Source organism: Esox lucius, chromosome 10 (genome assembly GCF_011004845.1).
Source record: "Esox lucius isolate fEsoLuc1 chromosome 10, fEsoLuc1.pri, whole genome shotgun sequence".
Lineage (NCBI taxonomy): Eukaryota > Metazoa > Chordata > Actinopteri > Esociformes > Esocidae > Esox > Esox lucius.
In genome coordinates, this window is record NC_047578.1 from 16,135,366 (window position 1) to 16,160,209 (window position 24,844).

General features: G+C 42.5%; 3 protein-coding genes across 4 annotated transcripts in view; all 3 read right to left on the reverse strand.

Annotated features, from left to right (window-relative positions):
• Nucleotides 1–2,147: 2,147 nt before the first annotated feature.
• On the reverse strand, nucleotides 2,148–7,443 carry nutf2l (nuclear transport factor 2, like). 2 transcript variants are annotated; one of them, XM_010873798.4, is made up of 5 exons: nucleotides 7,334–7,443; nucleotides 6,892–7,011; nucleotides 6,552–6,623; nucleotides 6,302–6,400; nucleotides 2,148–2,647 (listed from the first exon to the last, which is right to left on the reverse strand). In XM_010873798.4, exons 2-5 carry the CDS (start codon nucleotides 6,988–6,990, stop codon nucleotides 2,531–2,533), a joined length of 387 nt encoding a protein of 128 aa, XP_010872100.1. In that variant the 5' UTR covers nucleotides 6,991–7,011; nucleotides 7,334–7,443; the 3' UTR covers nucleotides 2,148–2,530.
• Nucleotides 7,444–9,909: 2,466 nt separating this feature from the next.
• On the reverse strand, nucleotides 9,910–13,160 carry bloc1s4 (biogenesis of lysosomal organelles complex-1, subunit 4, cappuccino). The gene is made up of 5 exons (XM_010873796.4): nucleotides 12,774–13,160; nucleotides 12,543–12,614; nucleotides 12,353–12,454; nucleotides 11,131–11,265; nucleotides 9,910–10,916 (listed from the first exon to the last, which is right to left on the reverse strand). The coding sequence occupies exons 1-5, from the start codon at nucleotides 13,071–13,073 to the stop codon at nucleotides 10,827–10,829; spliced, it is 699 nt and encodes a 232-aa protein (XP_010872098.1). The 5' UTR covers nucleotides 13,074–13,160; the 3' UTR covers nucleotides 9,910–10,826.
• A 226-nt stretch (nucleotides 13,161–13,386) lies between these two features.
• The window catches only part of pard6gb (par-6 family cell polarity regulator gamma b), a 31,966-nt gene continuing 20,508 nt past the window's right edge, over nucleotides 13,387–24,844 (reverse strand). The window contains exon 3 of the mRNA XM_010873795.5: nucleotides 13,387–16,377. Coding sequence (XP_010872097.2) covers nucleotides 15,332–16,377 — 1,046 coding nt within the window. The 3' untranslated portion in view covers nucleotides 13,387–15,331. The remainder of the gene's footprint in view (nucleotides 16,378–24,844) is intronic.

The window sequence follows — 24,844 nt, forward strand, 5'->3', positions numbered from 1 at the left end:
GCTGCCCGCATTTAATTTAATTTATTTATTTCATTTGCGTTTTGAAAATCCATCGCTGGTGGCCCTAATATTTGCAGGTTACGTTCACGTGGGTAAAATGTATTTTTGTGCATGGTGTTCACGATTGCAAACGCGTTTGCCCGGGGCGTTTGCAGCGTTTTGACTACGTTGGTGGTTGTGAAGCAAAACATCAGACTACTGCAGATTTAGTGTACGCCATAAATTGACAGTTCATGTTTTGATGCAATTAAAAATATGAATAAAACACAAAAACAGATTAGGCTAACATCCTTTGATTTTGGGTTATGTTCAGATAAACAGCCAGATTCTGAAAGATCGAGGGTTATTGGATTCATTGTAAATTCCAAGGTCTTACGCTGCTATACTATTGGGCTGGGGGATTGGGTCGTTCTCCGTCCCCACTAAGTTCTCTTTCTCCACTATAAATTGTTGTTGATATGAGGAATGCATTTTCTGAATTTTCCCAGTCTCCTCCCGTTTTAAACTTTAGGAGGACATGAGGTCCTGGTCCACACCTGCGGAGTACCTGGTTTGGGGGGCCCGTTGCTGTCTCTGTCCTTGTCCATCTGGTCATACTTCTGACCTAGTCTAAATTAGAATAGACTCTGGATTTAGCCCATATGCATTTATTAATTATTCCAATTGGACTATTAATATCTCACCTGGCACAGCCAGAAGAGGACTGGTCACCCCTCTGAGCCTGGGTCCTCTCTAGGTTTCTTCCTAAAATTCGGCCTTCTCAGGGAGTTTTTCCTAGCCACTGAAATTCAACACTACTGTTGTTTTCTCCTTGGGGTTAAAGGCTGGGTGTTTCTTTAAAAGCACTTTGTGACAACTGCTGTTGTAAAAAGGGCTTTATAAATACATTTGATTGATTTGATTGAGTAGCCCAATCATATTTAAATAGCAAGCAATGGTTTAGAAACCCTTTCCAAATGCACTTTATATAACCCATAAGGTAAAATGGCTCTTCCTATAGGCTCTCCCTATTTGTTTTCTAATGCCTCTTAATATTAAAATATCTAAAAGTAATCAGATCACGTTACTGAGTTTGAGTAACCAAAAAATTACGTTACTGATTACAAATGTGGACAGGTAACTTGTAACTGTAACCTACCCAACCCTGGTCTTAAGTATAAAGGTTAATAGACATAAAATCAAAGACACTCCCCCTTTAAACTTATTCCCCTTTAAATATAGTGAACATGATGAGGCTAACGACTGATCAGATCTATGTCCACTAGTTGCAAAATTGTGTATTTTCATGTATGTACCCATGTCATCAAAACCACTTGATTTTTAACTTAAGTATAATAGTGATTTTGCTCAGATTATGCACCTGTAAAAAACATATTACATATCCAGCCATAAACGGGAGGCTTTAAAAAAAAAAAAAAAGCAGAGCAAGTAATATGAGGGTTATTAGGCAAATTAATAGACCCTGTATGGCCCTTATAGCAAGTATTCAACATTGCAACCTCCACAAGCAAAGTAGAATCCCATAAAGCACAATTTCTGAGCATGCACACTTCTGAGCAATTTCATAGAAAAGCATGGATAGGCATGCCTAATTATGTGACATGCATTTGATTTTGGGCCTCCACAGGTAAAAGTCTAACTTTCCTTGTAAAATATTTGTCATGCAGGTTTATTTCAAAACAATAGGATGAATTTGTTCACTTGAAATACATGCTTGTTTTTCAGTGGAACATCAATTACGTCAGGAGTATCCCAAATTTCATGGATGTTCGAGCCATTTTACTCAAGTCCCCCTTAGTTTTGTCAGCAGCATGTGACCACAGATAGCACTTTTACTAAGTGTATATGGCAAAGGGGTTTGGATTTGGATTCACAGATAACTCCATTGAGCTTGAGCTTTTCAGTTTTCTATTGAAGTAGATTTTTTAGTCTTAGACTAGGCTTAATCAATGTCTGTGAAACTGACCCATATAGTTGTAAAATCAGTCAGACATTAGCAATGTTTAAGCAAAATAACAGTAATACAATCTATCCTCTTACATATGGGGTTTTATGGATACGTGAACTTTGGTCAAATACCATAGAAACCCCACAAAAACACAGTAGTTATTGTTTTGCCAACATAATTATTCAGACATCCCAACTAGTGCAGAGGATTATCCATTTCCTTTAATGGAAACAGTATGGTCTTAATATCGAAGCATGGCCCGTAATAATGAAACATTATCCAATAATGGGAACTTAAAATATAGAGATAGTTAGCCCTATTCTGTTATTATTCAAACTAACAGAAACATTTCTTTGTGCACAATGTCTGGACATCAATAACCACAGTAACAACACAATCTGCAGTTTAACTGTCAACAACACATTTGTCTTTTAATTTCCTCCCAAAATAGAATAACTGGTTAACAAGTTTGTTGAAGACAAAATAATCTGACAATCATTCTCTAACAAAACACATACATGTAATGTTAAAGTGTAATATAAAAAGCTAACTCTGGAATGTACGTGATCCTTCTGTTTCCTCTCAAGCACCGAAGTTATGTAGTGCCAATCTGAACATGTCATTCGTGCAGATCCATTTGTTGTCCACGTTTTTCAGCAGGAATGTTTGTTGAAAGCCCATCACCTGGTCTGCATCAGCCTGTTAAAGAAACGAACAGATTAGTAGCATCCTCTACAAATACCATCCTTAACTCATCTTATTACTTACAGTAGAAATAACGCATAAGACATGATTTCTCTGAAGTTTACAGCTGTTTCGATAAAAAACAAAACAATAAAAAGGAACCAGGCAAACCTAGTTCAGCCAGCCCGTGATTAGAAGGGATGAATGTTGTTGCCATCTCTGAATTCGAACCAGGGTCTTCTGTGTGAGAGGCTATGTCTTTAAACACTACGCCACAAAGCTAAACGTATGCCATGTGTCGGTACAGCGTCTCGACATTAGATCATTTTGTCATGCATTAACATCACGCCAAGTTTGAATATTTCACTAGACAGCATTAATCAGTGTTAAACTGACTAACATTTCTTATTCAGTTTACTTCCAACACAAATAGCATCTATGAACTGTATGGCTGTTGTACTACTAGGAATAATCATAAGAGTTTAGCAATTGTTAGCGAGGCTGAAGATCAAATTTACACTGCCAAAGCCATTTCATGTTATGGAACAACAATGCTTGTTTTTCTTTCATTTGTGAATGACAATGATACAATAACTATCAATACAGGTGATATAACTTTTGTCAAGTGAAAATACGAGAGAATCGTGGAAACCCCTCTTCTACTGTCCAAGGGGTTGTGATCTAGCTTATATTACCCCAAAAATCCACAAGAAATAGTTGCAAGACACAGTATCCCACAAAAGTGAGTACACCCCTCACATTTTTGTAAATATTTGAGTACATCTTTTCTTGTGTCAACACTGAAGAAATCACATTTCTACAATGTAAAGTAGTGAGTGTACAGCTTGTATAACAGTGTAAATTTGCTGTCCCCTCAAAATAACTCACACAGCCATTAATGTCTAAACCGCTGGCAACAAAGGTGAGTACACCCCTAAGTGAAAAATTCCAAATTGGGCCCAATTAGCCATTTTCCCTCCCTGGTGTCATGTGACTCGTTAGTGTTGCAAGGTCTCAGGTGTGTTAAATTTGGTGTCATCACTCTCACACTCCCTTATACTGGTCACTGGAAGTTCAACATGGCACCTCATGGCAAAGAACTCTCTGAGGATCTGAAAAAAAGAATTGTTGCTCTACATAAAGATGGCCTAAGCTATAAGAAGATTGCAAATACCCTGAAACTGAGCTGCAGCACGATGGCCAAGATCATACAGCGGTTTAACAGGACAGGTTCCACACAGAACAGGCCTCGCCATGGTCGACCAAAGAAGTTGAGTGCAGGTGCCCAGCATAATATCCAGAGGTTGTCTTTGGGAATTAGACGTATGAGTGCTGCCAGCATTGCTGCAGAGGTTGAAGGGGTGGAGGGGGTCAGCTTATCAGTGCTCAGACCATACGCTGCACAATGCATCAAATTGGTCTGCATTGCTGTCGTCCCTGAAGGAAGCCTCTTCTAAAGATAATGCGCAAGAAAGCCTGCAAACAGTTTGCTGAAGACAAGCAGACTAAGGACATGGATTACTGGAACCATGTCCTGTGGTCTGATGAGACCAAGAAACGTATTTGGTTCAGATGGTGTCAAGAGTGTGTGGCGGCAACCAGGTGAGGAGTACAAAGTGTGTCTTGCCTACAGTCAAGCGTGGTGGTGGGAGTGTCATGGTCTGGGGCTGCATGAGTGCTCCCGTCACTGGGGAGCTACAGTTCATTGAGGGAACCATGAATGCCCACATGTACTGTGACATACTGAAGCAGAGCATGATCCCCTCCCTTCGGAGACCGGGCCGTAGGGCAGTATTCCAACATGATAACGACCCCAATCACACCTCCAAGACGACCACAGCCTTTCTAAAGAAGCTGAGGGTAAAGGTGATGGACTGGCCAAGCATGTCTCCAGACCTAAACCCTATTTGGCATCTGTGGGGCGTCCTCAAACGGAAGGTGGAGGAGCGCAAGGTCTGTAACATCCACCAGCTCCGTAATGTCGTCATAGAGGAGTGGAAGAGGACTCCAGTGGCAACCTGTGAAGCTCTGGTGAACTCAATGCCCAAGAGGGTTAAGGCAGTGCGGGAAAATGGTGGCCACACAAAATATTGACACTTTGGGCCCAATTTGGACATTTTCACTTAGGGCTGTACTAAATTTTGTTGCCAGCGGTTTAAAACATGAATGGCTGTGTTATTTTGAGGGGACAGCAAATTTACACTGTTATACAAGCTGTACACTCACTACTTTACATTGTAGCAAAGTGTCAATTCTTCAGTGTTGTCACATGAACAGATAATCAAATATTTACAAAAATGTGAGGGGTGTACTCAGTTTTGTGAGATACTGTAACTGTAAACAGTTTTATTTTAGGCTTACTATAAGTAACGTTTGTAGCCAGCAACGTTTTTGTCTATCCTGAACAAATCCTAATGCATAATTTGCTTTGACTGCAGAGAGGCTCGAACACTGGTCCCCTGCCTGAGTCCACGTCTCTAACCACTGTTATTTAACAAGGGGTAGTCACTCACTCACTCACTAAGAGACATCACGGTTCTTGGCTGGCTCCGCTTACACAGTTTAGCAAAAAGGGGCCAAGAGACATTTCTTATAGTTAAAACCATGACGGGACATATATTCATCAAGATTCAAAGGGTTTATAAGAATAATTTGTTGCCAAATATGGGAACCATTGACACTACTCCTAAATAATTCCCTATTTCTTCTGAAATAAATATAAAATAAGAGCTTTTTTCAACATTGCCAAACCAACACACATTACAAGTCAAAAGTGTGCGCAGCTATTCATGACATGAGTAATCAAGTTGTCATCAAAACAAAGGGTAACTACTTTGAATAATCTAAACTATAAAGGTATTTTAATTTGTTAAACACTTTTGGTTAATACATGGTTCCATGTGTTATGATAGTTTTGATTTCTTCACTTTTATTTCTACAATGTGGAAAAATAAAGAAATATCCTTGAATGAAAAGGGTACATTTGATTGTATACTTCTTGTGCCCTCCCATTGATGTTCCCCTCCAATGTATATTGCAAACAGCTTTGCTCGCGCCCTGTACCTGCATTGGACTAAGCTCCTAGTGTCATTTCAAGCTGTATTTTTCTGGTTTAATGATACTCAGTTACACTCACGCCTCTAAACTTTCATCACTTCCCTGTCTAGACTTACCTTCAAGGGGGGTTTAGGGCTTGTATACATTACGAGAGCGAGAAATAAATAATATGCTAGATAGACTTGCATAATCTGTTCCATATTATTTGAATTTACACCGGCATGTTCAAGACATCCCACGCGGCAGTCAAACTTGACGCAGTTGTGACCGAACTGTATTAACGCTTGCATAACTCCGGGAGCCCTCTATCGAAAACGTGGCACACGCCGCTTCGGAAGGTGGCGTCGCGAGCTATCGTTATCTGCAATTTGATTCAACAAAATCTACTGTCTCAAGCCCTTGTCCGATATGTTTCGGGAAAATTAAGCGTAACGTAAACAAGCCCTTCATATACAGTTAACACTTCACTGCCCAAATGGCAGAGTACACACCAGACGTTCAACTGAATAAGAAGTTATTCACTGCCACCATATCATGCTGAGACGGAGTTCATCCACTTCAGTCAATCCACACACACACCAGTAAGTAACAGGCTATAAATCCACAACCTACCTTTAGCTGTCCCATCACCATGCTCATAACACAGCTGTCTGGAGTCGGCTGATGGTCCTGAGCAGTGATGCTGTGCTGGATTGCCTGAAATGGTAAGCTCTGTAATAAGGGAGAAAAGGTGTTTATCGTGATTTTATGGTGTTAACAGAATTAGGATATGCATGATTTGTTTGATTAAAAAAGCAACTAATGCACTTGATTGTACTTAGTGGTGAGTAGTTTTTACATGACTAAAGGAAATCATGATTACCGTGATTTTCTCCATAATTGCTTTGTTGCCTTGGAAACCAACTCCTTCCCATGTTAAACATGAGGCATCAGTCTGGGGACACAAGCATCAGCAATTTAAGACAGCAAGCTTTCCTGATACTTACATACCCATCATGTACAACAGCAGGTGGAAATAGTATTTCCCATTTTTTAAATTTTTTTTGCTTCCTCACAATACATACCATATTAAAGTATGAGTAAAATGTCTGACTGAGTACAGTAAGATGCAATGAAATGAGAAAAGACATAAGACAGAGCCCACTTTTCCATATGACATGGTAAAAACAAAAAACCTGCCAAAATGTCTTTCAAATACTCACATAGAGGTCGGCGAGTTTGGTTCTGTCAGAATCAAACTGTTGGTAATAATGTTGTACGAAGCCGGCGCCTATTTGTTCCCATACCGGTTTGCTTGCCATGTTTCAAGTGCAGGTTGGGATCTTGAGAAGAAAGAGAGCCTTGAATACATCAACACATAAGGTGATGAGTAAATTTTTCGTTTCAAATCATTCTGAATTACAATCACAATCACAATTAATATAAAATACAAAATATAATAGTGTAGCATAATGTAGATCTACACTGATCAAGATAATAGCTATATCTCAAATCGGGAGTTGGCTAAAGTAGGTACATGAATACTAATTACATTCAGAAAATTGCCATTTGGCTTTCACTGTATTTTATAATAAACAATGCCCCCTACAAGTAACACGTTTTTATTGTTCAATGTTTTGTTTTTTAACTTAGCATTAAACTTACCTTACTGCATGCAAAGAACTAGCTAACTAGCTATCCACCGTAGGTGCACGCCTCGCCTTTCCCGCTTCATCCGGGTAACAGGTTGTGATGTCATATTCTTCAATATTATTCCAGACTATAGGACCAATAGCATCGCGTTCCGGTCTGATTGACGGGTATATAAGTGAGTAAAAGTCTCCCAAAAGGGCGTTTCCAACATGATTACGCCAAAAGTTAACTTTATCGCTAACAAGCATGATAGTAGTTGAAAAGAAGTCCCACCCCCTGGTTCTGGATCCTTGTTTTGTAGGCTAAGACGTGGCTTCACGTTAACGCCGTCAAATTAATGATAATAACGTCCATATAATAAATATCAAAGTGTTTTTGTTTCGACTAAACTCACAATATTCCGGTTTCTGTGTCCAATAAGTAGCACATAGCCAAAAAGTTTTAATTAAAGCTACCCACATCAATTATAACTCCCATATCGTGCATTTATCTTTGATATTCGCCTGTCTACATTTTTATTTTTCCATTTCCTACCTGTGGTACTGGCTGGACATGTTCCGTAATAAAAAACGAAGCGTCATCGAATGTTTCAACATATTGTGCATAACAGGTTGTTATTTAAGCACCAAGTTATACCGAAGTTACCCCATTCATATGGGGGATATTATATGAATGATGTGGTTGACTGTTATAACGATTTCCACAGTCAAGTGACGTGTTGAGGTCTAATCGGCAGGCACGATCGAACAAGCTAAACCAAGCTGAGCTGTAGTAGTTATAGTTCACGAGGGTTTCAACTGAGTGTCACACTTTTTTTTTTAAAGCGTTAGGTATGATATACTCTTGTAATCTTAAATCCCTTAAAAAAACATGGATATAAATCCAGAAGCATGCCACAATATATACTGTGTGTTGCACACCTTTTCTTTAAAATATATTTGTATTTATTCTGTTGGTTAGTTGATACTCATTAGGGCAGGACCTCTTCATTATTCGCCTCTAAAACGTCTTTCCTCTGTAATCTTTGGTAATGACCATGCCACCTTCCTTTTTTTGTTGTTTTTAACTGTAACCTACTCTGGTATTTTAACTCATAAAAGAAAGCTGAAGATGACTGGGGCGTATAGGTTCCATTATACTATGTACAGTATACACTCACCTAAAGGATTTTTAGGAACACCTGTTCAATTTCTCATTAATGCAATTATCTAATCAACCAATCACATGGCAGTTGCTTCAATGCATTTAGGGGTGTGGGCCTGGACTCCAAACTGAATGTCAGAATGGGAAAGAAAGGTGATTTAAGCAATTTTGAGCGTGGCATAGTTGTTGGTGCCAGACGGGCCGGTCTGAGTATTTCACAATCTGCTCAGTTACTGGGATTTTCACGCACAACCATTTCTAGGGTTTACAAAGAATGGTGTGAAAAGGGAAAAACATCCAGTATGCGGCAGTCCTGTGGGCGAAAATGCCTTGTTGATGCTAGAGGTCAGAGGAGAATGGGCAGACTGATTCAAGCTGATAGAAGAGCAACTTTGACTGAAATAACCACTCGTTACAACCGAGGTATGCAGCAAAGCATTTGTGAAGCCACAACACGCACAACCTTGAGGCGGATGGGCTACAACAGCAGAAGACCCCACCGGGTACCACTCATCTCCACTACAAATAGGAAAAAGAGGCTACAATTTGCACGAGCTCACCAAAATTGGACAGTTGAAAACTGGAAGAATGTTGCCTGGTCTGATGAGTCTCGATTTCTGTTGAGACATTCAGATGGTAGAGTCAGAATTTGGCATAAACAGAATGAGAACATGGATCCATCATGCCTTGTTACCACTGTGCAGGCTGGTGGTGGTTGTGTATTGGTGTGGGGGATGTTTTCTTGGCACACTTTAGGCCCCTTAGTGCCAATTGGGCATCTTTTAAATGCCACGGCCTAGCTGAGCATTGTTTCTGACCATGTCCATCCCTTTATGACCACCATGTACCCATCCTCTGATGTCTACTTCCAGCAGGATAATGCCCCATGTCACAAAGCTCGAATCATTTCAAATTGGTTTCTTGAACATGACAGTTCACTGTACTGAAATGGCCCCCACAGTCACCAGATCTCAACCCAATAGAGCATCTTTGGGATGTGGTGGAACGGGAGCTTCGTTCCCTAGATGTGCATCCCACAAATCTGCATCAACTGCAAGATGCTATCCTATCAATATGGGCCAACATTTCTAAAGAATGCTTTCAGCACCTTGTTGAATCAATGCCATGTAGAATTAAGGCAGTTCTGAAGGCGAAAGGGGGTCAAACACAGTATTAGTATGGTGTTCCTAATAATCCTTTAGGTGAGTGTATTTGTCTGTACTATGAAAGTACCGCCCACTACTGGTGCCATGCCATCCTGTAGTTTAAAGAACATATTGTCATGAATGATCAATTAATTAAAATGTTGTCCTATAGGTTTATATAGTTATACGTCATTTATTGTTTGATTAAGTTGCTAAGCCTAGTAGTGTTTACCTGTTTATGTTGTGGTTGTGTAACGCTAACCTGTTTCCAGACAAATGTTAATTGACAATTCAGACCAATAACAAAGAAACCACTTTATTAGTAAGTATTTTAGATATGTTAATTATTACTGCCAAACATTCTAAGAAAACAACTTTGACAAAATGTCCTTTGCTTGGTGATGTTTGTGAAGAATCCCAAGCGCCATACATATAGTGAACAATAGCACTATATAGATGCCCACGAACAGAACGAATAAGTGCCAGTTATCATTAATTAGCCACGTTTGAATGTAATACACTTCCAGTACTGTAGGTGAGACTACACATGTAGTTAAAAATATAATTTGAAATAGGAATTCAACAGGTGACCACAAAATCAATTAACAGGAAATAGTCACTGACTTAAAAAATGTAAGTACTTCGATAGACAACACTATTTTGTTGTCTATCTAGCATCTGATTTCTTCAGTATCTTCACAGTCACTTATTAGTGGGAGATCCACCACTACTTTTCTTATTGAGATCATTGTTTCAAAAGATCCTCAGTCCCAAGGAAACTAGTGGGATTGTCTCTATAGTCAGGACAGATCCAGAGCAATATCCATCTTAATAGCTTTGGTCCAGTCAGGACAGCTTTGCAGACTGAGGTCGCTTAGAGGAGTTAAATCAATCACTGTGTGTGATAGAGTACCTCAGACTCTAGGTGGATGGGTCGGTATATCTACTGAATATCGACATAGATATACAGCAATTAGTTACCATGCAAGTTGTGCCATGACCTATGGCTATACTATTTTTAGCAACATGCTAAGATACAGATACATTAGGTATGCTGTACAATCTGTGTCTAGAAAACAATGGGCCAGTTTGAGAGCTGCAGGCCTCCTAAATGGCAATCCAATTTCCAATGTAGTGCACTACTGATTTACAGAGCCCAATTGGCACTAGTTTATAGCTGTACACTGTGTAAAGAAGTTGCCATTCAAGACACACTTTCAGTGTTCTAGGTGTGGGACGAAATAATCGTCTGTTCTGAACACTGGGGGGAGCTCCTGGTGCTGTTGTCTTCTGGGGCTGGCTGGTTTCTGCAGAGATAAACATTTATGGTACATGTTTTATATCCACTCATGACATGTATATGCCAGGACACCTGGAAAGCATAAATGCAATTGAAATGTAAAAAAAACCCACTGACTATCACAGGAGACCATCATTAGATGGAGGAATAAACCATGTACACTTCAAAGGGAAAATGCCAGCTTAAATGTGCATTGACTGATTGGTTAATTGATTCCTCACATTTAGAAAACCTGGGACACTCATTGTGCGGAACATCTTTCTAAAGGCGCCGGGCAGGGTTCCTTGTTCCCCCTCTGCCAGTGTGACCTGCTCCTCCATGGCACTGACGTTGGCTCCAACCATCTTCACAAACACCTGGGATATACACAACATCAGAAAACAGGGTTCGATACAGGCCAGCGTGTTCCAGTTCTTGTAACATGTACACAAACTGACAGTTTTTTGCTGACACGTGGCTGCTTGGAGACACTTTTGGATTTGAAAGGAAACAAGGACGAAGAGGTTAAGGTTCAGACTGTCATCTTAAATTTGAGGGTATTTACATCCATAAAATGTGAACTGTGCATAAATTACAGACCTTTTTATGAATACCTCCCCCCATATTTAGGTGACCAAAAGTCATTCAACAAATTAACATAAAGTAATATTTGTGGTTGCAGACTATTTGAGAAACTCTTTGCATTCGATGACAGCAACCCATAGACATCACTAGACAGTTGGTATCTTCCCTGGTGATGCTCTGCAAGGCCTGTACTAAAGCAGTCTTCACTTCCTATTTGTTTTGGGTCATTCTTGCCTTCAGTCTTATCTTCAGCAGGTGAAACACATGCTTAATTAGATTCAGGTTTGGTGAATGACTTTGACAGTCAAACGTTCCACTTGAACTCCTTGTTTGATGTAGTAGTATGTTTTGGGTCATTATCCTGCTTCAAGGCGAGGTGCCGTCCGATCAGTTTTTAGGCATTTCGTCAACATATTGCTGTAGTCAGCAGTTAAATCATCAATAAAGTGAGCAAATTCCAATAGCACCCATATAGGCCCAAAATGTAACAACCCTTCCACCTAATTTCACAGACAGTCCTGGAATTCCTGATCCTTTTAACCCCCAAATTAAAACAGTCTGTACGTCAACCCATTGTTGTTGTTTTATCATTTCCAAACTAAAGCACTGGAGTAGAGCCAAAACAACACCACTTGTGTCACTGTCCAAATACTTAAGGACTCCACTATAATTCCTAACCTCAGACATGTACTAATAAACAGGGAGAGTAATTATCCAATTTGATCAGATGGAATGTCACTCTGTAATACAGACAAAAACAACTCAGTGTTTTAAATTACTATGTCTTATCCCAAAAGCAACCCTATTTATGGACAATATACCAATATTCAGTACACAGACAACATTCTGGTCATTACAAATGACAGAAAACGCACTTACATCCAACTTGTCAATCTTTCTGTATATGTGTCTCATCTCTTCTGATTTTCTATAGATTTGAGGTAGGTTCTCATTGACAATTTGTGATGTATCATTGCGGATCTAGGAAAAGATGAAGAGAAGTAATCGTTTCTAAAACATTTTCACCAACGAGCACACAACTATGCTGTCATCCCTTAATATTTCATACCATATCAAGCATTCCAACAAATTCATCCACCCTAGTAAGCATTTCCTCCAGACTCTTCTCCAAACACAGGATCTGTGGAGGAATGTAAAGGGCGTGGCTATAATCACAGGCAAGTGACAGAGGCAATGTGCTAGTCACGCGTATTTAGTTTAGTTGCCTCGGGTAATTTGTACTATGGTCACCTCCCAACAACAAGATACATTTACTTCGAAAAGGCTTATCAAATCTAACCTCATCTACAGCAGTAGATCTGATGTAGGCAGAGTATCGGAGTGCGGTGTGTTTTATAATCTCATCCTCCTGGTCGTGGTCCGGCTCCGTTTCGGACTGTGCGACGTTGAAGCTAGCGCTTTGCGAAACGGCTGCGCTGAAGCTGGGGCTTTGCGACACAGTGCCACTGCTTAGGGCTTCGCTCAACATGGATAAACTGCTCTCACTCTGCGACACGATTCCACTGTCCCGACTTACCTCAGCGCTGGATTCCTCCAGCGGAGAGAGAAGACCTACTCTATTTTCCATCCTTGGCTCCATCTTTACCCCGTTTCTTATTTTCTTTCCTTGATTTTGTGTTCCACTGCCGTGTTATGAATGTCAGCTGATTCAATCACATGGTTCAAACTGTATGGTGGCTTAGAATGTTCAAGCAAAGCGAAGTAAAAAAAAAAAAAAAAAAACACGACATTTTAGATTAGAGATATTAGAGCTGCCCTAAATTTGAACAATGAACCCCGACGACTCAAAATCTAAAAGATTCTGTACCAAAAAAAATAACATTTTCTATATAAGTCAACTGCAACAGCTTTCTACAATAGAAAAGGTTCTCGAACAACAGGACAAGTGCATTTAAAACTTTTATTTCAATATGTATCTTCCAAAAATTACTAAACAGTAAGAAAACAATATAAGGACACAATATTCACCAAAAAATTTAAATGAATGGCATCAAGGTTTTGAATTTCAAGTGTGGAAATTAATTGAAGTGATACAGTTTAAGGCTAGTATGTAGAAGGAGCAGAACTAGTAACTAATGATTAAGCAATTTATGATTACACCCTTATCCAGTCAATTATCATTTACATTTGAGTGCTCAGTAGATATCTGGACTAAAATGAATTAAAAAGGCACTAAGTATTTGACAAACCTTTTCTCCAATGTGTCAGGAGAATTTAAAGAGAATGTACATAATATTCCCCAAATAAAAACTGTCTAGTTTACATATGCAGAAATATTCCCGATAACTCATCCTCATAACATAATACCTCATGGAACTGCCTAAATATCAGACTATTTACCATGGTTACTCCATGGATTGTCATTTCAAGACTCTGAAAGGGTCAACTTGTGGAATTGCTGGTTCATATGGCATTTTGTTCAACCTTATCATAATCTATTATGAAAACCTTATGTACATAAAAAAGAGAGAGTAAAACAATCCAGAAATAAATCTTGTTATATTGCATTCTTTCTTAGTCTACCGTAAATAGTACTTCCAGGAGGGGGCAGTGACCAACACGTTATAGCACTACTTATTAACAGGGTTGAACTGACAGGGGAAATCACCTCACTATGGTCAGAAGAACAGTAACCAGAGCAGCAATTGGGAGAGGAAAAGGAAAGACCAACAAAAACAACATATGTGAACCAAAATAGGGTGATAATCCCATGTTAAACCTGGGAGGCCTAATGTGAACACCGTAAAGAGTTGAAACAACAACAAGACCTCTCAACACAGAGGTTAAAGAAAATCTGGTCTTCAGACAAAACACTAACTTTGCAAACTTTGACAGTTTGAAACCCTGGAACTACAATTTGAATAAGTGTGGTGTCCCACATCCATTTACTCTATGAATGTTAACCATAACGTAGATGGATGGATAGATTGTGCTTGTAAACCAAAGTACCACTTGGATCCATTCATGGATTTCTGTGCCCAATACAGTGTAGGAAAGTGAACGAGTGAAGTCAAGCCGACTCAGGTGTAATCATCTCACGGCAGTCCGGCCAACTAAAAGCAGCAGGTATCACATCCCCTGCCTTCTGTAATTAACATGGTTCTAAGCTTAGGCATCTAGAGTAAACACTAGAGAAAAGAGTTCATTAGCAGTGAAGTGAGATGGGGGATCGTCGGCTATTGGCTTTTTCCAGACACCATGTTGAATTCCCAGAGTCCATTATACGGGGTCCACAAACAGACGACCGTCAGGGAAGAGGATTTAAAGACAGTGTTCAGTTTAGAAAATATTCCTTGATTGCAGTTCAAAGCATACTAGGTATAAATGACTGTTGGTAAGGTAAGTCATGGTTTTGGTACTATGTGGTAATCCAACACTTATCAAGGTTAAAGCTTAGAATAATTTATTGTAGTAGTTACAGATCATTGATGAAAATCCACAGTTAATAAGACTCCGTGAACACAGGCAGGCGTTGCACTGAAACAGAATTGTTCATAAAAACCCTTAATAAACAAAAGTTGGTCCCAAGAAGGATACAAAGGTTCAGGTTAAAAGTGGTCACAAAAGGATCTCATGTAAATTACATCAGGACTATAAAATACAGTGGACTCGCCTGAAATAATCACATGCCCCACAATGCTCATTCACAATATAGAAAACATTAAAAACACGGAACAGAATCAATTTGCCTCGTTTCCTGGATTATTTGTCTTAAAAAAAAAAGAATTACAAAATGAGTAGGTTCGAGGAACATGGTTCACTCTCGTGGTGGATATACCGGACTGGCGACGCTCCAGCTCACGTCCAGTGTTTGAGTGCGTGCGTGTTGGCCGTGTACTATAGAGTGATGACTGTGCCGTCTTCCTCCACCCCTCCCCGTGGAAGGGCCAGGCTGTGTCGAGGGTCCGTCCTCATGGTGCTGAGGATTTTGTGCAGGCTGCCGTTGCTCTCCCGCAGGGCAGGGTGGCTGCTGTGGTGCTGGGGTTGGTGGTGCTGAAGGGGCTGGACCTGGTACTGGGAGTGCTGGAGATTCAGGTCCCTGTGCAGCTTGTAGCTGAGGCTGCCATGATTGGACAGGCTGTTAAGGCTGGGCTGAGAGTGGAACGACACAGTGGACACCACGGACGGTGGTCGGGGAGGGGGGCCGGGGGAGTCTACTGGGGCCGGGGGAGGGGCTTGGGCGTGGGAGCGGGACGCGTTCGACGCCACGGACGCCACCGACGCGTTGGAGCGCCGCGACGGCCGCTTGAGGCTGCTCTCGATGACAATGTCCGACTCTTCGTCGCTCTCCAGCTCGTCGGGGTAGCCATGCGCGCTAGGCGCCGCGGCGGTGGACAGGCTGGGATAGCCGCTGGAGCCACTGCTGTCCGACGACTGACCGGAGCTGCCCGAGATCCGGCTGGCCCGCACCACGTTGTTCCGCTGGTTCACCGGCTTCACCGTGACAATCAGGTTGTGGCTGTTGGCGATCATCATGTCGGTCACCTGGTCCAGCGTCTTGCCCGTTACCTCGATGCCGTTGACCTCCAGTACCTCGTCGTTGACGGCCAGGAGGCCCGTGCTCTCGGCCAGACCTCCCGGCACCATGCGGGAGATGAAGATCCCGGGCACCTTCTCCAGGCCGTGGGGCGTCACCCGTACGCTGGTACCGTCCCGAATGTAGAACCCCAGGGGTTTGTCGGAGCCGTGCCGGTAGAGGCGCACGCGGCGGTGGGACTCTGGCAGGATGTCGACGTCGATGATGGAGGAGACGGGCCGGAAGTCCTGCGGCATTCCGATGCGGATGTGAGGGCGCTTCCTGTTGACATCATTCCGCAGCGTCACCACAGCCTTCTTCTTCCGGGTCAGAGAGTGGGTCCCATAACTGCTGTAGTCAACCTCCTCTGAAAAACAGCAGGAATATTACTGGTTAGAACCTTTTCTAAAACACAAAATATAGAACCCCCTAAGAACCTAGCCCTTAGGGAACTTGGATACTTGAATGGAAGTATACTGGTTTCAAAACAGTGAGCAGATGTATCCCCTTCAGTATTCCTACAGGTTAAAAATCACAGCAAGGCAATTATGCAACTCTGATGTCTATACACAAACAAGCGTTGGTCTAACCTCTAACACTTCATGCAAACAGACTGACAGTAAAACTAAATAACCCACGTAGAATAAAATAAATAAATAATAAGCTTTTTGGTGTGTGGAAAAAAATGACTGAAGATGGGACAACCTTACATTTGTGCAGTTCAATCGGTTTCTTCAGCAAAATAGACAAATGCAATTAAGTCTATTGCTGCTGTGGCTGAAACAAGCAGGGTGTTGTAGCAAACAAGCCCCCTCCCTGCAAATCATTCCATTTATAAAGCAGCAAACATGCAGATCGTTTAGAAGACAACATTTCTTTAAAATAAATAAAATAATAGTTTTGGACTCGAATGTTGCAATGATTGGCTTAAGGGCTCAATTTCTTAGCGTTACTGGTATGGTATGAAAATATATGCACTCAAGTCTTTCTGGACAAGAGCCTACTAGATGACTAAAATATCATGTATATATTTTTAGCTATTTATATGGTTGTAATTGTGACCACAGTAATTTGTCTGACTAATATCCGCCTTCCACAATTCCAAGACCATCACAACGTTTTAAGAGCGTGACAACAGGGACTAACGCCTAAGCACACTTACTGCACATTGCAAGACGATAACATGGAAACATGAACTTCGCACCTGACCTGGGACATCAACAGATTGAAATAGTGGAACTACTAAGTCCCTGAGTCCTTATTGAAAAGCTGAGAGGGCAGAGCAGAACAGACTGTGTGCCTGTGTGTGGCGTTCCTGTCAGAAGTGCCCCTCCCTCCCTAAAGTCACTGCTTAGACAGCTGCTATTGGGACAGCCTGCCTGCCAAACCAAACCATGGCCAAAAAGACACCCTCAAAAAACACACTGCAAGATCCTGGAGTGAGCAACAGAGTCAGCAACAGAACATACATATTGGTTACCAGCCCCCCCCCATGCCCCACCCCCAAAAAGAAAACCCACACAAGTTGTCAACACTGGGAAATGGCTCGTTAAAACTCTCCGGTTTGTTTATTGTGAAACAGCTTCCCTCCTGAACAAAACCGTAACAGTGCTGAACTTGAGGCTGACACTTTTGCACTGTTTTAACCATTGTGGAGTCAGGTTCATATTTACTCCATCCACTCATCAGCTAGCAGCGGCCAGCTTTGTCTGAACCTAGACTGTAGTGGCCGGCTAGGTGTAACAAAAGAGTGCCTTAGATTACCCCACCTGGGAGGCCCTACCTATATCAATATCTGCAGAACATTTTACAGAAAAAACATTTGCTTGAAGAACAGTGCAGATGTAGGTGTGCATAGTAGAATTTCAGTTTGTTTTCCCAAACTGTGTGTGCAGTGAACAAACACATTAACTCATCCTGTGACCTTTTGTCTTCGCACATGTCTCAACTGGAAGTTTGTGCTGAACCAGAAGACCAGGAAGGATGTCTGTTTGAAGACAGTGACACAGTGAAGCGCCATACTGCAAGAACAGGAACTACAGGTCCTGGGGGGGACATCCGATTCCATGGCAACGTACTACATGAGTCATAGTCTCTACTGGGGTAGACACCTGCCTGGTAACTGTGGGGTGTGTGTGTGTGTGTGTGTGTGTTTGAGTGTGTGTGTGTGTTTGAGTGTGTGTGTGAGAATAAAACACTAATATACCTTTTTTTTCAAAAGTCAATACATCTAAGAAACACTTTCTGCAAGTCTTCTTGACTTTCTGGATTGTGGAACATTCAACCATTTTGCTTTTCAAAATTCTTCAGGCATCGAGAAGGTGTTTGGCATCATGGCTAAAAAGTCAATTTATTTTCGCTTAACATTATAAAATATTTTGCGTGAGAAAACACATACATTTCAATCCCAATTGGTAATTTAACAAAAGTAGATTCAAAGGTAGTCTGCAGCAACACCACTTTAGGACTCTTTTATGCACCAAGTATTGAACCATAATGCACAGACAGACCAAGGAACAACGTTCTGCATCTCCTCCGGGCTAATGAAGAAATGGAACGAGGGGACACGTTACGCTGTTTTAATAACCCTGTTATGGAAGCAACCGGTACGATCTAAGAGCAGCTACAACTATAGACAGTCACAGCTATGACCAGAGCTCTCAAAGGTACAGAACCAAAACCTGCAGAACCCAGTCTAGTCAGCCCTTCTGTTGACTGTCACATAGAAGCCAACCCACCCGGTCAGATCCAGCCCTGCACAATCTGTTAGTGGAACTGGAAAATACCTGTAAAAACCCCTTCCTGTTTCATTGGTGCTTTCAACACTTTTTAAGAAAGCTTCTGAATTTCATCAAAGTATGGTGTAACAGTTATTCTTAGTCCTGAGTCGAGGTAGCTGGGAGCATGATTATTTAGATTGAAGCCAGACAGGGTTTTATTATGGGGGGGGGGGGGGGGGGTTATGCCACAAGTGCAAGTCTGCTGATGGGAAACACATTGAGGCTACACTGCTCCGTCTCATTACTGAGATCCACCGATCTACAAACTCCATTCTCCCAACTTCTTCCCAAAGTCAAACCCCATCCGAAAAACCCAGGGCAGGCAACCCCCCCCCTGCCCTCCCCAACCTCTGCCCTGTATCCCAGAACCACATCACACAGCATTTGCTCTGACGGAACTACATTCCCACCCCAGTAACAAATTGGATCCAGTATTCCTGAAAACAGAGAATTGGGAACATCAGTGAAATTATTTTCCCAATAACCATCCAAGCTGGCAGCAGATGTACTGGGATCGGAGCGACAGAAGCAGGTCTCATCTGAATACCATATTCTAAGCTAATTGGCTGGCTTCTGCTATCCAGACCCACCGACCAGCCGGCTGGAGTTTCCATCCCAGACGGAGCCACACCCGGCGGGACTGCATGCCGGGTAAGAGGCCAGTTTGGACCAGAACACAGCAGACCTGAGTCTGCCTGTCATGCTGTGACTGGTTAAAAACAGGATTGTTTTACCTTGGGTAATCAAATTGGAGCACGGCAGAGTTGGAGCATGATTCCAAATCAAAGTTTGGAAACATAACACGGAGGGCTTTTCTCGGTTATATACTCTGTTTGAGTATACACAGCTTGCATTAATGCACGTTTCAATGGAAAGTATGCACAGGAAGACGCAACCCAGTAAACCCAAGTGAGATAAAACATGGATGTGGACTTCTTAATCAAATGCTGCCTATATACACACATGTTGCCTCACTACAATAGTTCATCTTGATAAGTTAATAAGCGGTTTAGTTTAATACCTGCACTATTTCAAACATGCCCAGCAACGGCATTGACAATGTGCTCATTGAACAGGGGCCTACGAAGTGGAGCGTTGAGACACATGTTTTACCCCAAAATCTCCTGAGGTGAATGGGTCGTATTGTGAGGTACCAGGCAATTCCCACATAAACCAATTAGCATTGGTTCTATGTACCGCCACCTACGGTCATCTTCCTTTTACAGGAGCTCCAGCTGTCCTTGCAACCCAGTGGTGGAACCAGCTTCCCCTTGGAGCAAGGACAGTAAAGTCCCGGGGCATTTTCAGTGTGTGGCTGTCCCACCTAGTGATCTTTGAGTGCTTTTACAGAACAACTGTCTCACTTAGATGAACAACATTTGCATCGGAGATACTTTGTTTTATAGTGTAAATGGGCAAAAATTTTGATTGTCTCACGTCACCTTCTGAGGTCTAAACAACCATTTTATATTTACAATTTACATATACCTAACGGATGACTGGAAAGTAAAATGTTTGCTTTTTATGGAATAAGTCTGTGTGCCATCTGCCCATTGTGGCCAGTCATGCAGGCTGCCATAACTCCTGACAAAAATAATCCCAAAGTCAGATCAAAGGCTTGACAGTCGTTACCAGACATCAGAACTAATAGACTCACTGAATCCCTTTCAAAACTAACAGAAGCTTTGGATGGTCAAGAAAAACTTTGAACGGTCTAAAATGCACACACCCACGGACACTTCCAGATTAGTACAGACTGTAGGCTAGAACAGAAAAACAGTCATTCAATCAAAAAAGATAAATAATTGAAATAAAGAATTTGTCCAGTAATGCGAGAGCTGCTGTCGAATCCTTCTGGATGAAAGAAAATGCGAATGATCATGGAGCATAATGATGTGGTTTCAAAAGCATCCAGGGAAAAGGAATTCAGAAAAAGACACTGCTTCCAGAGTCAATAACTTAAGCCCAATGTTGACCGATGCACCACACAAGAGGACATGTAATAATTATATTAATGCAGCAGAATAGTTGGAATACGGACGAATAGCTGAGCATTGAACTGAAACACTGCAACGAACCCAATGCACTTCACTATACACTTCATACCTGGGTGCAGTGAATGAAGACACAAAAAATACAGCCTGGACCAGACATTTGATGCCGGCCAGTCTTCGGACCCAGCGCTTCCAGTCCGCTGCAGGTCAGGGTAGGGGTGAAAGGTGAAGTGCTTACATTCCTCGATGTGTAAGAGGGTCAAGGTATTCCCTCTACCCCTGCCCCACCAACCAGGCTGGTTCGGTAGTTTTCCAGGAATGTGGCCCTGATGGACTTCGGTGTTTCTCAGTGTTTAACTTCAGGTATGTCTAAACATAACTCTGTAGCTCTGGCTACTTCAGTTCTGTTAGCCCGGGCTGTCTCATAGGTAGTGCTCATCTTTCCCCCAATCTATAAGGCGGGATGTGTACAAAATGTCTCCCTTTTCTCTATACATTAACAGGAGCTGTGAAATGAAAAGTTCTAGTCCAATAAAAAGCAGGAAGCTAGGGACTTTTATGATCAGTCATTAGGACTTCTCATCGGTTCTGTTCTCAAATGTTGTTGTTCGATTGCTACTAAATCTAATGTATGACCTGCTGAATTTATTGGCTGACCTGCTGAATGCAGTGGCCAGCCAAGCTGAACTTACTGGCCAACGGCCAACACAATAGTAAGACCAAGTAGAAAATAACATTCTGTTTTGAGACACTTTTCAGTAGTAATCGAAGAAGAGTGCTTATGTGATGTAGTGCAGTTAATGTTAATGGGATACAATGGATTAGTCAATACTGCATGAAAAGGCTGAATTAACAAATAAAAGTTTTTATGGAAATGTTATTTTGATCAAACAGATCAGCTCCAAAGACGATGTAGAAGATCTTATGCGAATAGTCAAAAAGCTTTACATGTTAATAAACACCAAACATTAACTGTACATACAGCTAATAAACACCTCTGCTGCAACCCAACACACACAATCTTTACAATATATGTTTTATTAAGATGCCAGATTTGTTTTTGTGTTAACAGGCCCTGAGGTCAAAAGATGACACCTCGCTACTGGAGTGGAATGAGCCGTGAAGGTAGGAAGGCTGGTTAACAAGACTACGGTCACCAGCACTTCAACAACGAGCACCAAGTCACCTGGTAAATCTCAGTAGTGAGTCTAAACGCCTTCCAGGGCAGTGGTCCGGCACCCTTACGGCACAACCAGAGTTTCTCATTTCTAGTGTGATTATTGAAATCAAATTGTGTTCACGACAATTGGTGTAGTCCAAACATGTTCTCAGATATTATGACTACGGTTGCGTAAGTAGGGTGAATTATCTGATGCGAGACTGGAGACGCGTTGGTGTTTCTGCTCAACAGCATGCGTGGCATGGAACACCTCGATTACACAATGGTGTTCAGGACTCCCAGTACCACCAGGTATACTGTAGGCCTCTAGGATGTCCTCTGTTTACCAGGTATACTGTAGGCCTCTAGGATGTCCTCTGTTCACCAGGTATACTGTAGGCCTCTAGGACGTCCTCTGTTCACCAGGTATACTGTAGGCCTCCAGGATGTCCTCTGTTCACCAGGTATACTGTAGGCCTCCAGGATGTCCTCTGTTCACCAGGTATACTGTAGGCCTCTAGGATGTCCTCTGTTTACCAGGTATACTGTAGGCCTCTAGGATGTCCTCTGTTCACCAGGTATACTGTAGGCCTCTAGGACGTCCTCTGTTCACCAGGTATACTGTAGGCCTCCAGGATGTCCTCTGTTCACCAGGTATACTGTAGGCCTCCAGGATGTCCTCTGTTCACCAGGTATACTGTAGGCCTCTAGGATGTCCTCTGTTCACCAGGTATACTGTAGGCCTCTAGGATGTCCTCTGTTCACCAGGTATACTGTAGGCCTCTAGGATGTCCTCTGTTCACCAGGTATACTGTAGGCCTCTAGGATATCCTTGCCATAAAGTGTCTACCCCCTGACCACACCGAGATGAACTGCTGGTACTGACACTATATAGACACCACCACACACCACAGAGCATGTCTGTCTTTCGCATTGTATCACTGGCTGTTGTGGCTGGCCTAGCTGAGAAGACTGTGACACTTCCCCATCCACAAGCCTGGACCCGGGCACCAGCGAGGAAGAATCACCTGAAGAGGGACCATTAAAGGGACCCTTCTGTCCATTCAGCTTCAAGGAGGTTGGAGATGACAGACGGCTACCTAGACACATTGGTTCCTCTAACACTAACACGGCAAACGGGAATCACCCGGAATTACAAAAGGGCAGAACCTTTTTTTTTTATTTAAACAAGCAAACATATTTTACATTCTTGCCTGAATGTTTAGGGCCCTAAGAACACACGTTGGTGATGACAGCTACAGTCACAGCGCAGGGAGGAACCCCTTTAAGTTCCAGCACCCCCTCCTCTATAAACACACATAAATATCCTGTCTAGCTTGACACAAAAAAGGGTCCAGGAATTCAAGTAAGAACTATTAGTCTGACCCCTTACAACCACTGCCCCCTCCAAGAAATTCAATTGCGAGCAGAGCCGGAGGCTACAGTCATGGGAAGACCGCGAAAACCCTCTGGAGAATTAACAATATTCAAATCCCCTCAAGAGGCTGAGAAGAGGCAAGGGCGAGGAGTAGACGCGCTAGCTCTCTCTCTCTAGCTGAGTCTTGTGCTATTTAGTGCTCAGTCAGCAGCCCCGCCGTCACCCCCCCCCCCCCCCCCCACTTCCCCTTTACCACCAGACATCTGGGACCAGTTAGGGGTCTGCAGCAGAGAGCCGGGCAGAGTACGGGAATGGCAACGCTACGCTGGAGGATTAAGCCTTCCTCCCCTCCTACCCCCGGCACGTCTTTTTCAGACGCATCACATTTTGAACACAGGTCGTAGCGGTTGACTTGTGTAATGGATGTGGCGGAGAGAGAGAGAGAGAGAGAGAGAGAGAGAGAGACGGGTTAAGGAGGTGGACTGAGGAGGGGGGAATCACTAGATTCCTAGCGGTGGTGGTGGTGGTGGTGATGGTGGGGCGGGGTTAGACAGGCGGGAGAATGGTCCAACATTCCACCACGGGAGACGTCTCTTGAAATAAAGAGAACATTTTGGTTCTCCCTTACTTCAACATACGGGTCGCATTCTGATCTCTCTCATAACCTCAACCCACTAGGTCCACGCGGCTGGACGAAATGTCGAGTTGCACGGCTGTCTCATTGTCCAAACGTGAGGCTTCAACAGCCGCCTTCTTCTTTACATGCAGTTATTACTCCGACTGTCTGTAATTCATTCATCATCCGGCCACTGATAAACGGTCTCCTGTCTGAGAACAGTCGGCACACATGTTGTTGGTTAATGTTAACAGCGTTCTTACCTCGGTCTACATGTCCCACAGGTTGAGAAAGCAGGGCTTTGCACTGGGAGGTCAGGACCGTATTCACAAAGCAGTACAGGATCCGCCATAGCCTTGTAGATTAATGCTGGGTGCTGATCTTAGATCACAACTCCAACTCTAAAGCACTAATACAGAGAGAACAAACGTGTTCACAGCAGCAGCGGAACGTCGAAACAGTGTCAAGAAACAGCTGTGATTTTGGGCCGGATTCCGGCAGCGTACATGAGCAGGGTGGTGTCAATCGCGATGGCACGCTGGGAGTCAGAACCACTTGTCTGTTTACAAACAAGAGAGGACAGGGAGACATAAAGATTGAAGAGAGGGACAGGAATAGAAAACTCCTCCGAACCTCTCTGGGGAGGGGGTGCATCAAAAGGCCACTTCACGGAATATGCTTGGCCCGCAACTTTCTAAAATTGGAGTCAAGTGCCTTTTTGTTCCCAGAAAAAGGCAGGTCAAACATTTTACCTCCTAGGAACTCCAAGTCCATTTGACAGTAAGAGGTCATTTGGATTGGGGAAAGATGTTATTCGAACCACAACAGCAGGAGCCCGCTATCTGTCCAAGCATGTTGCTACAACAGAGCTCGCCACTGTAGGACGTGACCGACAGTAATAGATAGA